The sequence below is a fragment of the Sparus aurata genome, chromosome 13, assembly GCF_900880675.1.
Source record: "Sparus aurata chromosome 13, fSpaAur1.1, whole genome shotgun sequence".
Classification (NCBI taxonomy): Eukaryota; Metazoa; Chordata; class Actinopteri; order Spariformes; family Sparidae; genus Sparus; species Sparus aurata.
The window spans coordinates 14,292,477-14,309,381 of NC_044199.1; the positions used below are offsets into that span (position 1 = coordinate 14,292,477).

The 16,905-nt window shown below is 40.5% G+C and overlaps 1 protein-coding gene and 1 non-coding gene across 8 annotated transcripts in view; both read left to right on the forward strand.

The window, feature by feature from the left end:
* abr (ABR activator of RhoGEF and GTPase) overlaps positions 1 to 13,920 on the forward strand; it is a 143,148-nt gene extending 129,228 nt beyond the window's left edge. For 6 of the 7 annotated variants that reach the window (XM_030437416.1, XM_030437414.1, XM_030437415.1 and 3 more), the window contains 7 exons: positions 7,268 to 7,327; positions 7,752 to 7,861; positions 8,023 to 8,162; positions 8,807 to 8,941; positions 9,107 to 9,212; positions 9,753 to 9,906; positions 12,380 to 12,606. In XM_030437416.1, the coding sequence (XP_030293276.1) occupies positions 7,268 to 7,327; positions 7,752 to 7,861; positions 8,023 to 8,162; positions 8,807 to 8,941; positions 9,107 to 9,212; positions 9,753 to 9,906; positions 12,380 to 12,469 (795 nt within the window). In that variant the 3' untranslated portion in view covers positions 12,470 to 12,606. Of the gene's footprint in view, positions 1 to 7,267; positions 7,328 to 7,751; positions 7,862 to 8,022; positions 8,163 to 8,806; positions 8,942 to 9,106; positions 9,213 to 9,752; positions 9,907 to 12,379 lie in introns of all 7 variants that reach the window. The other variant, XM_030437413.1, reaches the window with a different exon arrangement.
* trnav-aac (transfer RNA valine (anticodon AAC)) lies at positions 2,569 to 2,641 on the forward strand. Its single transcript has one exon. It is a non-coding gene; the product is annotated as a tRNA-Val (tRNA).
* Positions 13,921 to 16,905: the final 2,985 nt, after the last annotated feature.

Consider the following 16,905-nt stretch of genomic DNA (forward strand, 5'->3'; position numbering starts at 1 on the left):
GTGCACAGGATCTGTGATTGGTTAATGAGCTCCAGGAGGGGAGGCAGGTCAGTAAAGCATTCTCAGGTTGATACCCACAGTGATCTCCTCTGGGAGGAGTCCAGCCCCATCACTTCTGGCCATATGCAGGTTGGGTTTAATCTCAGCAAGGTGACAACGAGGCATTAATCACGTGATTAGGTGGTGAGAGTGAGGAGATGTGGGCTTCTGGTATGTTCATCACAGGCTTTAACACTGTTTCGGGCTTGGGTAATGACAGTAGAGTTGTTGCGGTTGTACACATAAACAGTAGTACATAAAGAGAATGACTCATGGTTACCACATGGATTCAGGGAAATTGAAACTTACCTGAAACAGTCAAGAACTGTGGTTTATGACTTGTTCTGCTGGTTTGTTTCAGAAGATGCTGAATTTCCCGAAAGTTGTCTTCCACGATAAACCTGAAAGAAGACATTTTTTTGCTCGTGGAAGTTCTCCAACTTATTCAACTCTGACCAAAAAAAGCTGGTGAATGTTACATCAGAACCGAAGTGGTTCCCCTGTGATCTTTGTACTGACATCTCATACTTCATCCGCTGACTCCACTGAGTGAACATACGTCAAGATGATCTAATGCCTTAGAAATGGTACATGCTGTTAGAGGTAAAGATCACAAATAACCTGAATAGTGACATAATGAGCTAGCCCACAACTACGCAGAATCCCCAGAAGGCCCGCAAGTGGAAAAACTTTGCTGTAGATCTGTCCAAGAAAAACATGAGGGCTCATCAGAGGACAAAAATGTGACTTAGATGGCAGTCTTGATAGTATATGTGAGTTTTCTCACTGCCTCATGAGATTAAACCTCTGCACAGCGGTTAGTGTGTATTACAAAGGAATAAAGTAGTGTTTGTATCTGTGACTTAACTATGTGGGTTTTATACTGTATGCTAGATAAAGGCCTGGAATTAAAGAAAGAGAATAGTATCTCATCTATTGATATTGACGCATACAAAACATGATACAAATCGGCAACATTTTGAGGAATTATAGACAATCTAGTGTTCCAGGGATAAATGAAATGAAAGCTAGCTTTCAAATTCAGACCATTGAAAGTGCACTATGTAGCTTTGGAGAAGAAATGTTCAGATCTTCATTGATTGTATTTAGTTTGTTGAGGCAGAAAAAAAAACTCTTTGTTTTAATGACTGAATAAACTGACCTTAAAGGACAACACAATTTCAATTAAATGCAACTGTTATACTTTGTTTGTATTTAGCTGACCCTACCAACTTTCTAGCCTCAAACAGTGTTCTGGGGACCTTATACTCCTCTGAAAACAGCTTGTTTCTTCAGTTATAATACAAATAAATGTTTTGATATTATTAATATTACATTTCTGAGTTTGAATATCATCTCCAAAACAACAAAGTGCTAAAGGGGTATTTAGGGATATTTCTCCCTTTCTCTGCTTGTAAGTGTAGGTTGACTCACAATGCTGTGTGCTGGCTGCAGGCAGGGTCGTGTTGCATAAGTGTAGTACGTGTCTGTGTGTAGCTGTTTACAGGCCACACAAGAGAATTACACACTGCCTGCAGAGATGGCAAGGCTAGTCTGCAAATCACAACCTTCTGCTGGCTGGAAGCCCTCGCCGATTGGCTCAAACAATAAAGTTGGAGAGGAAGGCAACATGGCAACGGAGTCAAAGACATCACGTGATCGTTGTGACATCAGCAGCTGTTGAGTTAAGAGGCCTGGCTGTCACTGATGCACATATAAACTTTATGCTTATGCGGTTCATTTAGCTAAAAATAGTCATGCTGCTTGTGCTCAACACTGCAGCTTGATGTGTTAGCTGCGGGGGGAGAAAAAAAAAGGCTCAATCATGGCACAAACAGTTCCTGTAATCCTGCTAAAACCAAGGAGCCGTGCAGCTGGAGCTACGTTCTAATTAAAGGACTAATAAAAAGCTTTCTGCAGCCGAATGAATATTTAATCAGCCATAGCACAGCAATGGAAAACTGCGCGGAAACACAAAGGAGAAATTAAACAGAAATGTATTAATTTAGCATATCAAAAAGATCAAGTTGTGTTTAGAATACTGTCGCCAGCGTGCATTAACTCTCCAGCACAGCAACAATGGGCTAATTAAGTTTGTAGGGATTTAATTATTTGAGGCTTTAAAAATCATTTCAATAACTCACTGTTTGGCAAAATGCCTCTTGCCATTTCAGAACACACTTGCTTGGATCTTTTTTTGTCTAACATCAACATAATCAGCACAAGTTTGTTGGGAAATATGTTCTTATGACCTTATGCATGGTTCTTGCATGGCCAATGGGCAATTTTTTTTGACAAATTTAGACCGTAGATATAAATGATTCTCCAGCTGCATGTGCTGAAGCCTCCTGTGTGTTCTGTAGGAAATGTAAACAGCTCCAGAGGGCCGCAGACCTCTGACTGTCCCGCTGTGCCAGGCTGTTGTTGCTGTCAGTCTCAAACAGGCCTCAGGAGCATGGCTCACATGTCGCATGCTGGCGGAGGAGGGCAGGATTATTTCAACAGAGCAGGGGATGGTGGTAGCAGCCAGTTCCCGTAGTGTAGTGGTTATCACGTTCGCCTAACACGCGAAAGGTCCTCGGTTCGAAACCGGGCGGGAGCAGCACCTTTTTATCTTAGACACAGTGATTGTAGTGTTTTTTTTTCAGATATTCTTTATTAAATGCAGTAATTTTATGATAATAAAAAGGCTAATCTGGTCATTGATATATGTAACAGTTTTTGTGAGATGCATTAAACCTTTTCTTTTGCTGTTTTTTTTCATTATATTTACTACACTTTTGCTTATAATTAATCACCCAAGGGTCTGAACCACCAAATAACACTCTGAGTCCCTATAAAGAGAAATGAAAATGGCAGGAAATAAGTTTAGAAGAAATGTTTCTCACTCTGTTGCAAGAATGGAAAAACTGAAAGACCATGTGGCAGCAAAATGCCAGGACTTATCTTATCTGCTTTGTTCTGCCCCTGTAGATCAGCTGGGTTAGAGTGCAGGCTGTGTGTACATCCTGGCTCACGGCTGTCAGCTTTTTCTTTTGAAGTCAAGACTTTTGGCCGTGATGTTTCTGCCTGTGTTCTGCTTGATTGACAGAAAGCTCCAACCAGAGGCAGGAAAAGATGCTGAAACCAATCATCAATTTTCTATAGGGCCTACAAGTGGGCCACATCACATGGCAGACACATGCCTCCAGTTCTGGCTTATTTCTGATGCTCAAACACACCGAAGCGAGCAATGAGATGAGGATGTGTGTGAGCATACTGGAGTCAGGTTTAGTAGGCCATACACAAGGTTGAGAGAAAATAAACAGGCAGCAAGTTGACAAGCTGAGCCCCAAACCTGGTGCACACAATGCTCACAGAACATAACGATGAGTTCCCATATAACAGAGCAGATATATGCTGGGTGGATTGCTCTGTCCACTAAACACACACACACACACGTGTATTGCATTCTTTTTAAGGAAAAAGCTCCCCAACTGGAATGCATACAAATTGGTTTGTATAGCGGTCCACTGGATTTGAAGTATTTCTGTGCTTCGCTTCAGGCTGCAGTCTGTTCTAGCCTCTCCTCAATCATGTATATCCATGATAGTTTTCACAGCCCTACAAAGAGAGCTTTGCAATCATAATCAGAACCATATCAGCCTGAGGATGTCTAAAAAAAAAAACTACACATGAGACACTTTTAGACTTTTATCTTTTCTTAGACATGTGCATGAATGCACACGTACATATAGTCAATCCTCATGTGTTTGAAATCTCCTTCGAGCATTCTTATGAGCGGAAATTGGTCATTGAACCTTTCATCTCCTTGGAATGAGATGAAAGTAGACTAGAGCTGTGTTGTTCTTGCAAAGGTCTTTAATTGCACTTTGGTTTTGTACACCGCACCTTATATTTTATCTTGCACAACAGTTACTCTGCTTATTTATACACTTTATACACACTTTATACACATTTATAAATTTTGTACATTTTTGTATATTACTTTTTTCTATTGCTATTTAATATGTCTAGGTTGTTCCTCTTATGTCATTGTGTTGTTATTGTCTCTGTGTGTAATGCTGCTGCTACACCATAATTTCCCAGCTTGGGATCAATAAAGTAATCAATAAATAAATAACCTACCTACCTACCTATCCACCCACCCACCCACCTACCTACCTACCCACCCACCCACCCACCCACCTACCTACCTACAAAGAAGTGAGGCTATAAAATATATCATACCTACCTACCTACGAAGAAGTTAGGCTATGAAATATATTCTTGATATTCCTGTAGTGTATCTCCAATGCCTTTGTGATCTTTCTTTTATCCACATTCAGGTCTTAAAGGGACAGTTCACCCCAAAATCAAAAACACATATTTTTCCTTTCACATGTAGTACTATCTATCGATTTAGATTATTAATCACTGTTTTTGTAAGCTACTATCCAACAATGTTTGAAAAAGTTCTTCCAAAGATTTTTCTTTTCAATATTTGTACCAAACAGGGTCCAACCCCTTCTTAAACATCAAATTCAATGGCTTTACAAGGACTTTCAAACATACAAAATGGCATAGTTTGTCAATTACTGTGCCTGCTGCTGTGTTAGAGGGTGGTAGAAAACTGCAGGAGACATAAGTAGACAGCCCAACCTACATACATTGAAGCACTTTCAATGACCCATGTATTTCTTATTTGTTAAACTTTGGAATATTGTGATTTTTCCTCAAATTGACAGCCCCCCCCCTCCAACAAACGAGTGTGCAAACATAGTCTCAAAGCATCCATTGAGAAATACTTGCTGAGGGAGGGCTGCATCTGACATAGTTTCAGAGTTAGTGAATATCAATCGCAATTTCAAAGTGCCTCCCTCCCCTTCTCTTAAGTCAACCTTTCTTGAGCTGAGCTGTTTCATGTACACTGTATCAACGCAAAGAAGGAAGCGGGTATTTACTCATGGATGAAGGCTCTTGCTCGTCACGGCGAGGGATGTAAACATAAATGAGCTGTAACATTAGCTAGCTTACTTGCCTTTCTTCCTTGAGTAGACGCACACTTCCTCCTGCGCAGAAAGAAAATAGTTCCGACACGAATCCGCTCACAGCAAGATCTGTGGAATATTCCAAATAATTGGGTCAGGATTTCTGGAAAGACGCATTGCTTTTTAATGTTTTTAAATGTTTCTTTCTCATTGAATATCACAAGCCGAGTGCTGATATTTTCCAAAACTATATTATCTTTGCTCCTCTGGTCGCTGTTCGTCCACCCACTTCCTGTCAACGCCTTGAATGAGCCATCATTCAGGATAAAACCTCATAATACGTTTTTTTTGTCTTGTAACATTTTGGGCCTAATTCTAAGCATTATATTGAGTATAAACTTAGTCAGTCTGACTTTGCATCATAGAGGCCTCTTTTTTTAAACTGTTTGCAGTCATCCCTTTAAGCCCACTCGATCCCCAGGACAGCAAAAGTAGGGAAACACGTTCCTCTCAGAAGTGGTTTTTGATAAAAGAGCCCATAAGAAGATACAATATTGAAAGGGGTCATTGAGTATAACCACTGCCTGTAAAAGATCCTCTTTGTTTTTGCAACCCTATTGCAGCACATTTATTTTTGATAAATTAGCAAAGAGTAATAGGAAGGAAATAGGTAGGAGGATGAGCGCATTTGTTTTTTTCACTGACTTGGAGGGGTTACAGGAGGCGTCACCAGTGAGTCCTGGATCTCTGCCCGGTCCTGTGTAAAGACCCAATTGCAGTGATTACCTGTCCCCCATCTCAAACCCAAACCCTGCTGGGAGACCAGGCTTTAACGATAATAGGAATGCGTGAAACTGATGCCAAATGTCCTTTTTACGAGGTAATGAAATACGCTTGCTGAGAACTTTTAATGTTTGCAGCCTAATGCTAACAATAAGAGGAGTGTGCTGCCCTTGTGCTCACCCAACAATCATTATTTTCCTCTGAGTTGAGCACATCACCACACAGGGTCGTAATGACATAACTGTGGGTAGCTGTAGCGCGCAAACAGCCTATAAAAAAGGCATTAGCTGTTGTGGCCTCACGCAGCTGGCACAGACTCCAGGAGGCTTCAGACAACAACAGGCTGCCATCTCTTAATTCTCAGAGGACGTGTGATCCAGACTTTGAGTATGTCTGCGGTGAAGTGGGCCAAGTGTCTGGAGCCTATCTGGAGCCCTTGTTGAAGCCCCAGGTGACTGCAGAGGGCATATGTGAGAAACTGAAGTGGCATCTTTCTTTCCCATAGTAGACTTAGTGAGTGTAGTTTTGTGAAGCAGGACAGCTTGACTTTGATCCGGTTCATAGGTTAGAAACTGGAGCAGCCACAACAAGAAGGTGAACTGTGGACTTGGTGAACATTAATCGCAGTTTCAAAGTGCCTCCCTCACCTTATCCTAACCTTTAAACTGTGTCAGCTGCAGCTTTCCCTGACCAAAATGGGGGGTCAGGCTATGTGGATGTCAGTTCCCATAGTGTAGTGGTTATCACACGCGAAAGGTCCTCAGTTCGAAACTGGGCGGGAACAATTCCATTTTTTTTTTTTTTGTCTCCACCAACAACAGGTAGTGTGCTTCTTTTACAGAGTGTGCCTTAAACTATGCCATGTTTGGTCCTTGAATGTGAGGGAACTGGTTCTGTAAAGTCCTGGAAAAGCCCTTGAATTTGATGTTTATGAAGGTGTTTTGTACAATCCCTATTAAATCTTGAAGGGACTTTGTGCTTTCTAACAAGAACCCAGGGTGATCGAGAGGCGGAGCCGTATATAAATGGCAGAAATACTTCTTAGACTTCTTTCTAATTCATTGTGATGCTTGTTAAGTGAAAGTGAATGAGGACATTTGATAATCATGTCTTGTATACAGCTTTTTAATGTGTGTGGGTTAGTGTGGTGTGGGTTTTTGTTTAAAACCTGCTTTAGTGGCTTGACTCTGGTGAAACATCGGGTAGTCAACTTTTCTCTGCCTGCAAGAGAAAAATCCAGTCATGTATGTGTCGGAGTAAAGCAAACTGTTTCCTTTTTGGTGAATGTTCATTCCCATAATGCTATCCTACAGAAACTTTTCCACAGTAACAATTTGTTAACTAATGATTTGATTAGTCAGTCTTCCCTGAAAGTAAAATCCCTGTATAAATTTAGCAATGTGTACTTATTCGGTCAAAAGAATTCCCAGAAATCTTATCATTTAATTTCCTTCTGTTTCTGTTGTGTCTTTCAGCTGGATCCTCAGACGGTGCAGTCAAAGAACTGGCACATGGACGTCATAGAGATGAATGGGGTAAGACACAAGCAGCTCTACTTCTAGCTTGGATTTTGACATATTTACAGTATTGAAATGAGCTGTTATTTCTTATAAAATGTGATGTAAGGTTACACAGTGTCTGTATCTTTTTCAAAACTGTATGCTCCTATATCCCTGAAGGAGGTCAAAGTGAGATTTATATTAAGTGTTATCTCTTAATAACTTTGAGATTCAACGTTTATCCAGAAAAGAAAATCTGTTCAGTTGTAATATTTACAAAAATAATTTGAGGTGTCTCGTATTGTAACTGTTCCAGTGGTTTAACCTCAAAATTCCAATGTTAAAACCTCCAAATCTAAACAGATAAAAAGATTAAAAAGTGGTTCATGAGGCTCACAGAGTTCAGCTCTGGCTCATTTAAGGAATGTAGTTTACTTAAGCTGTGTTTGTTCATCATCAGATCAAAGTGGAGTTCTCCATGAAATTCACAAGTCGGGACCTCAGCTTGAAGAGAACGCCGTCTAAAAAGCAGAGTGGGGTGTTTGGAGTCAAAATCAATGTGGTGACAAAGTAAGCATGTTCTCCTACTTGAGGCCCGAATGGGCTGTTTCTTTAAGCGCAGCTGTCTAAAAATGAAATAAGACTCAAGTTTATGCACATTCGTTGTTGAATCTGAATAACTGCGCTCACTTCATCGGAAAAAGTAACATGCGTGCTGTTTACGTCCACAGGCGCGAGCGCTCCAAGGTGCCTTACATTGTCCGTCAGTGCATTGAGGAAGTAGAGAAGAGGGGGATTGACGAAGTGGGAATCTACAGGATCTCAGGGGTGGCCACTGATATCCAGGCCCTCAAAACAGCATTCGACACCAGTAAGACTCCACTCACTGTTTCTATGTCAGATACTCTTTTTCTCCCATCACCTTGCCTCGAGAACAGTCTAGCACTATGGTGTACCAACAGATTACTGTATATAAAACAGAAACATGTTTAATAGCCGTCCCATCACTGAATCGTTGTAATTTGCCTTTAAAATGATAGTTTGGTTTGGCTTAATACAAAAATGTATCCTGTCAAATCACATAATACCATCTGAGTCATCAAGCATTTGCCCACTTTGTTTCAAGAAGGGTAGTATGTGTATAAAGGCTGTTTAGGGTGAATATAGTTTGAGACTTTCCTGCAGCTTGGGGGTCTCTGTAATTCCTTCAGGGAGGCCTTGACAGATGAGGAGCAGCAGCTGTCAAGCAGTCAAGTTTCTGTTGCATAAACGTCTCTCAGCATCGGTCATGGCTGCATTTACATGACAGAGATCGCACCGACCAGAGCCTAGTATCGCTTTTCATTTCTGTGTGAAACATTGAGCACGTATCCATGTCCATCTGGATTGGGGGTTATTGAGAGATTACATCATTCCTGGAGACAGAGCAAGGAGAGAGCAGCTGTGTTATTGTGAGCCTTTAAAAACGGAGTGTGTTAAGCTTCTAACCGCTCTTTGTTTGTGTCTGACCGGCAGATACCAAAGATATCCTGATGATGCTGAGCGACATGGACATCAACGCCATAGCGGGAACACTGAAGCTGTACTTCAGGGAGCTGCCAGAGCCTCTGCTCACCGACCGCCTCTACCCTGCCTTCATGGAGGGCATCGGTGTGTGACCTTTAGTCCCTACAGTGTGTGTGTTTGCCATTAGTGGGTGCTTTTAGAGTTTTACAAGGGAGTCAAAGTCACCCCACCTGGAAGAGATGAGGGCCAGTGAGTTAAAGATCTGTCCTGCCATAATCCGATTTGACATCTTTTTCCTCTCTCTCACAGCGCTCTCAGATCCAGCAGCCAAGGAGAACTGCATGATGCACCTCCTGCGCTCCCTGCCAGACCCCAACCTCATGACCTTCCTCACTCTACTGGAGCACCTCAAACGGTAAACACACACCACCCGTCAGGAAAAAACAACCAAAATCCGTATATAGTCCAGATTCCCAAGAAGTTGGGATATTTAGTAAAACAGAATTCAATCACTTGTCAACAAATTGTGTGTGAAAACGGTTTTACGAAGTGTTCCTGAGCCCTATCTTGGGCTGTAGTAATATCATGTTATACCATCAGTTTTGTAAAGTTTTTTGGGAGCATTTCACTTGTTTGAATTTTTTTTTTTCTGGCATCAAATTTAGAATACGCATATATTTACAAAAATCAATGAGGTTGGTGAGGGAAAACATTAAATATGTTGTGTTGCTACTGTTTTCAACTGTCCAAAAGGAATAGCTTATTGACACATTGCATTTTATTTACGTTTTTTTAATGTCCCAACTTTATGGAATAAGGGTTGTACTTTGGAAAGTTAATTTGTGGACTGATTGTCTCCAAACACTTAATTATTCTTAATGTGATTAAATGATGTGTTTACCTCCGTGTGTTCCGTCCTTCCTGACTGATGGTCCGTTGTTGTTTGTTCCTGCAGGGTGGCTGAGAAGGAGCCCATCAACAAGATGTCCCTCCATAATCTGGCTACTGTGTTCGGCCCCACCCTGCTCAGGCCCTCAGAGTCAGAGACGACAAAGGGACAGCACATCACCTCCGCCTCCGACATCTGGTCACACGATGTCATGGCACAGGTACTGACACACTGGCTTAGGAGAAAAACAAATGTGGGTAAATAAACACAGAATCGTGGGAATGTCAGACAAAGTTCTATCTTTTGACATTTTTGGATGACCACACTTAAATCCTGTGTCTGTATGTGAGACATAGTATTATTATGCCTTAATTACTGTCTGGTGCTCTCTTTCCCCTAGCTATTATTGAAGCTTAAGGGGCATTAATAGAGACTCCGTCTGTGATGGTAGACTGGTGTGTACATGGACATTTCCTTGTTCACTGCACATCTTTTCCGGATGAATTTTACTCCCACGTCGCTAAGTGACCCATGTCAATGCAGTCTACTCTCCCAGCTGTATTTAGGCTGCAGGCCATACATTCATCTCTGCTGATAGATGAGTTTCCTGTGCACAAAGTTCTTTTCTTAGCAGAGTAAACAACATCCAGAGTAAATCATCATAAATAGGGCATTCTGAAAATGCAGGAGGTCCTGTCTGTCCATTACAGAGAAGAGAGTGTTTGTACTGGGGCTTATTTGAATTCCAAATGTTTAGAGCACAAGTACACAGATTGTCAAACGAAAAAGAAAGATGCTTCCTCCACGGTATCCTTAATATAATCTCATAATGGGACATGAGTGATGGGGGTCATCCAGCATTATTACATAGAGGGGAACAGTCCATGTTTTTTACAGAGTATGATCAAGTCCCCTGACAAACAAAAAGCACCCTCTCTGAGTAGTCAAATGTTCACTGTAAATTCAATTACTTACCAGAAATGTTTTTTTCCTGGTAAGCTATTAGAAGCATCAAACAAACAATCAGTCAAATTAAATTTTCCAGACACATGGCCGCCTGGTGAAACTGATTAAAGGGGAGATTAAGTCAAATTTGTGGAGCAATGAAGATGGGGGCATTAGACTGATTCACCTGTTTTAATAAAGCAGATTCTGATGTTAAAAAGTGATTTTCCCAGGGCTTGTTGACGGAAAGAATTTGAACTACGTGTTAAAACAGTCAATCAGAAACAGAATTTTGTTTCAACTTCATACTACCAGTTTAGTCCCATTGATGTCGGGAAAAAGGCACAAATAAAGATGAAATGCAGACACATGTCAAGTAGCAGAGAGATAACAGAGGGAAGTAAAACTTCCAACATAAGTGCTGAATTAGGCAGTCAGACAGCCCTACTTAAATATTAACTAAACATTAAATAGTTCTTAGCAGTCTGACACAAAATCCATAATAGCAATTTGAAATTTACCAAAAGTAAAAACCATTGTGTAATGAGAAAAAACATGAGAAGATATATCTGTGTGGCTCATGTGGTGGATTTATTGGAGAAAATAATAAAGAGGAAGCAGAGATAAAACTAAGTACTAATAAAAAGTGCACCCATTATTAAAATTACAATGTCAGCTAGTAATAAATTACAGTTAGATTGATATCTTGAGAAAGTCTTCTTGCAAAGGAGCTACTTTGTAGTGTCTTTGTGTACTTTTGTAGGAACAGAAATGTAGTGCGTTTATTATAACAGTATATAGATCAGAAGTTAGCTATCGTAGTTTTGGTCCACTTATCAACATGGTAAGCAGTTGGCCATCAACATTAAGATTCTTTAAAAGCCTTGATGCATAATTGCTGCAGTTTTTCATCAAAAATTGTACTCTTTCTCAAAGTCGTAACTCGACGAGTCAACTCTGCAATACACACATGATACACATATATATGATTTAGTATCACTTACGCTTCCTGAGAATATTCTTACCTCAGATGACTATTTTAAATAGAAAACATACATAAGTCCTGTTAGAAATCATTAAAACAAGAGATGCCTCCTATAACTCCAGAACTTGCCTGAGACATCGTCGTGTTTTTAGGTTTTAATTCAGGGATAGCTGTCTTTAGGAGGTGCTAAATATTCAGGGAGCACAGTGGAAAGGTCTGGGGGGTCTGAGGCATCAGTGCAGTGGAACAGGATCGCTCCCATGTGGGTTTCATCTAGTGAGCCCATTCTAGACACTGGTTTGATCTGGTTTTGATCCTCATCAGAGGCATTCCAGAAAAATGGCATTTACATGTTTAATAATTACGTTCAACTGCTGTTTTTGTTTCCTTTTTCGGTCTTTCTGGCTTTGTGTAAACCCGGCATACCTTCAATGGGGCAGAATTGACAAAATGTAAACAAATATAGGCTTTAATAAAATCTACTTGTCCCTCAAGTAGATATTAAAAAAAAGAATTATCCATTCAGGCATCTACAAATTCTATCCATATTATTTTTTTTTAGTAACACTGTACGTATATTTTAGCATAAGTAAGGCTCAGATGTGATAATAATGTCTTGGTGGGGTTAGTTACATGGGTTGTTGTGAGGATGAGAGGGGGGGCCATAGTCTCAGACTTTGCAAAGCCCCTGTATTAAACTGGGGAGTACACACATGGAGTCATTTTAAGTGAATTAAAAGATCTTTGTTTCCTCTCTTCTTAGGTCCAGGTGTTGCTCTACTATCTGCAGCATCCTCCCATCTCCTTTGCCGAACTGAAACGCAACACGCTCTACTTTTCCACTGACGTTTAATCCCCACCCGCCTCCCTCAGGATGCCATCTGGAGAGGAGAGAGTCAGAGACTCCATACAATCCTTGGTCCCCTCCAATCGGTCCTCCTGCCTCACCTCTCCTCCCAGCAGGTGGCTCATCTCGACTGTACAGCCCCCTGCCCCACACATACCTCCTGTCTACACCCCCATCCAAACCACCTCACACCCTTGTCATGAAAAGAGATGGAGCCGAGCACGTACGGAGGTGGTGAAGGACATTTCCCAGTCGTCTAGTAGTCACTGTCCTGTTTGTAATGTGAGGAGCCGACCCCCGCCTCCCACCGACAAGACGACGAGGCATTCTGGGACCACAGTGGAAAGGTCTGGGGGGGTCTGGAGCACCGGCGCGGTGGCACAGGATCACTCCCGCGTGGATTTCATCTAGTGAGCCCTTTCCAGACACTGGTTTGATGAGCTTTGTTTTCCTCATCGAAGGCATTCCAGAAAAAATGGCATTTACATGTTTAATAATTATGTTCAACGGCTGTTTTCGTTTCCTTTTTCAGTCTTTCTGGCTTTGTGCATGTGCGTGGTGGAGGAGGCCGGGGTGTGTGAGTGACACCGTGGATGTACTTGAGTGAGTGTGTGTGCGTGTGTTTAAGGGACTATGAGAACTTGTGAGGTTTAGAAGTGGCTGGGAAGCCATCCTAATAAATGGCCGGCGATGTGTCTCTCTTTGCTGACAAACGAGAGAGAACTGCCCTCCCCAGTGAGTCTTGGCCAAATTAGCCCTATTTATTTTGAATATATATAATATGTGTGCCTGTACAGTTCTGTGCAACTAGAGAAATGCTCTAAGGAGTCTGTTTTTTGAAGTTTATTCAGGTAGTGATGTTATTTTTAGTCTGATTTTTCTCATTCACCATGTCCAATGGTTGGTAAGCTGTACTGAAAAGATCACCAGAAAAGTCTGCCAATTTATTTCAGATCACTTTGTAGAGGAGAACGGGCACTCTGTGACATGTTGAGGGTTGTCAGAATAAAAAAACACAATGAATGGAACATTTAGCTTTTCTTTTCTTGTTGTTTCATTGCAAGCCTGTTCCAAGTGTCTTACTGCACCAGTATAATCTATAGGATGATTTGTGTAGTTGCCCTCGTTGCATGTTCAGCTTGTCAATCAAACCAGGCCGGGTAACACAAAGGTAGGTTGTCTCTGCAAGGCCCTCGCTAAGACTGGCAAACACCCATCTCTGCTCTGTACAAAGCCAACCTTTCTGCTATCAAGCCTGAGACATATCTTAAAATACTGTAAGCACTGCTAGATGAGTACTATTTGATATTTTTAATATAAGATTAAAATAAAATAAAAAATGTTGTATTTTACTTCCTTTGAGAAGAATTTCAATATACTGTAATATTGAGGCTAAATGTTAATGTGAAACTTTTTCCCCCTTTTTTAGTAAAATAAAAGTTACCAAAACACTCTCACCCTGTGTCTCCGTATGTTTTTGAGATCTGCAATGTCAATAATCCTGTTTTTCTGGAACCAGTGGGTCAATAACATAACTAACAATGATAAAGATGCTAAATCCTAACCTTTATTAACATCATATCAACATACTATAAGAAGTTGGTGATTAAACGGATCACATGAGGTAAATGACCTCCCCACCCAACCCAGTAAGACTACACTGTATGATAATGTTCAACAGGATACACCTAAATCTATATAATTAAATAATAATCTTAAACTTTTCTCCAATACATAAAGATATGTTCAGATTCTTAGCACATAGCACCACCTGGTGGTCAAGTGTCCAAATTGCTGAACGTGACCAGCAACAAACAACCTCTGATGTGTTTCAAATGTGATTTGCCACCAGTGACATTTTGTGACATATTTAGGTTAGAGGGGCAAACCTGTTGGAATTTGTATATGCAGATTTGTAGCTTAACAAAAACTCATTGTAGTATTGCAGCAATACGACAGAGATCGAGTGAGGTCCAAACCTCGAGGGGAACTTCATGATAAAGTTGTAACAAAGGGTGTTTACAAGAAAACCTGCATCCAAGGACATTCTGCATCTCTTTAATGTGCGACATATCTGCTCGGGTGGATGAGATGGACACTGATGCAGTCAAGAGTCACTTCGCACAGCGGTCCTGGTTCAAGTGACACTTTTGGCCCCGGTACTATGTGCTCTCTGGTATTTTATCTCAGTGCTTCAAAATTGTTTACAATTGCATTATTTTGCACTTTTATAAACACTCCTAGATGTTGAGGCTTGGTTTAAGCTCCCAAATTATTAAAGAAGGGCACAGGAGTCTTCTCCTCTTGATCCTATTATATCATTGATAGCGTCAACATAATGCGTCTATGAAACTGTGATGATTGATCTGACATGTGCTCTCCGAAGGCCTGTGATTGGTGGACACAGCGCTTAAAGAAGGGACTGTGGGTAGACATGACTGTAGTCTTTGTTAAACAACACTTGACTGCAGTCGGCACCGAAGCATGATTTCTTTAACAGACCTTTTATTTTTTTACAGAGTATTTTATTGACTCTTGAGTCAAAGTTCAGGACCACTCTGGATCTTTAGAGGGATTTCAACACACTGGCCCATGTATGTATCCTACAACAAAAATAGCTGTCTGGCTGAGTCAAGACAAAAAATAATAGTTGTGTCGGTCCGTGGGAAGTTACTGGGCACCTAAGTCACTGACCTACTCACAATCAGCCAACCGCTGCAGTCTCAGTGTTTTGATAAAATACAACAGTGAGTTTTAAGCAACATGTTGATGGTTTTGGAGTTAATTTTAGGATCCACTGAGTTCACGGTCAATGGAGATGATGGTTTGCACAACTTTGATAAAATGTTACCTCTTGTTTTAATTCTACAGCTTGGGCCATTTGGGCTTGTGAGAACAAAACACAAGATACAGATGTGCAAAAAAATAAGTTAATCAACTACACCAAATTACTGGAAATGCTGTGTGATTCATTACAGGGAGGACACAATTAGCGCCAACAACAACAAAGGCATTGTAACAAAATCTATTCCATCTGAAATAGAATCTTAATACAAGCGCTGAAACACCTTGTTGTATGAAACTGTGGAAAGATAACTCTCTTGGAAAACTATAGCACTGAAAAGAATATACTGGAAAACGTACTTGAAGACAAAACCACTGGATCCCTGAAATGTTGTGAAAAAATTGGAGAGGTTGAGATGATGTTACGACCCACTTGTTTTTTTCTGCTCAGGAGCACAGAGCTCTGTGGGGATTGTTTTTACATGATTTATTCAACATACCCACGATGAACTGTGCATAATTTCGCATATAGTGCAATGCATGTGGTATAAACGTAAGCTTCTTACTGCAAACCATGGAGAGTTTTCTTCACGCAGACGCTTAAGTTCTCGCAGTCCTCTGTGGATGCAAAAGTGATTAAACGCCTTGGTACGGGGCTTGCATGCACTGTGTGATGACGTTTGAAAATGACTACACATGAATGATGTGTGTTTATGCGTTCAATCATCGAGCGAAAAAGATACGTGCATATTTGACTTTGAACAATTTTCGAAACATTTAGTGACAGACTGCTTATGTCAATTATAAGCACACCCTGTCAGATTTTACTTTTTATTTTCCAGCTCGAATACCCACAGCTTCAGATCTTTTTTACTTACTAGATGAAATAGAGTTAGAGATGAATATAGGAGGAGGAATACCAAACTTAATATTAAAGTCTACAACAGGTAGTGTATTTTATGAGACGCACAAATTCAATATGTATGAATTCATGTTTTTGTGCTTCTGACTGAAAGTGTCCACTATTTTGTATTAGAGGCGACGTGCTCATTTTCAGGTTCATCATTTTGTTTAGGATTACCACAATAGCTTTACATGCTTCAGTGCTCAGAAAACATCAGCTGCAGCATTATGCTAACGTATTCTCTGAAGAAAATTACTATTATTTTCTGATAAAAATGAACAGGTTTGCACTTAATTTGCTCAGTCTGCACAAGCTAAAACACACATTTTGGGGAAATTGTCTGAGGCATTAATTTGTCTAAACTGTCTGAATAAAAGTCTTTTGAAAAAAGCAACTGTTACTTCGACTGTAACGACTTGCTTCAATTACTTTTAAATCTAAAAAAAAAAAAAACACTGCCCAATGACTTGGAACAAAATATGTGACTTTGTTTGACTTGTAATCATAATCAATGAAACGTCTGATCATCCCGAGGTCCGGCCTGGGGCACCAGTATAATGGTGTAAAACCAAAATAGTTTCCCTCTGGAATGTGAAAACGTTCATCACACAATCAAATAACCAAGACTGGAATAAAGGCAACATATTTCCATTGTTTATAAAATTCTAATCAAAGCTGCTATTAAACGCCAATAAACATTTTTATGGTCACGTACACGAGTGAACTTCATCAAGAAAAAACAGTCCTGAATGCA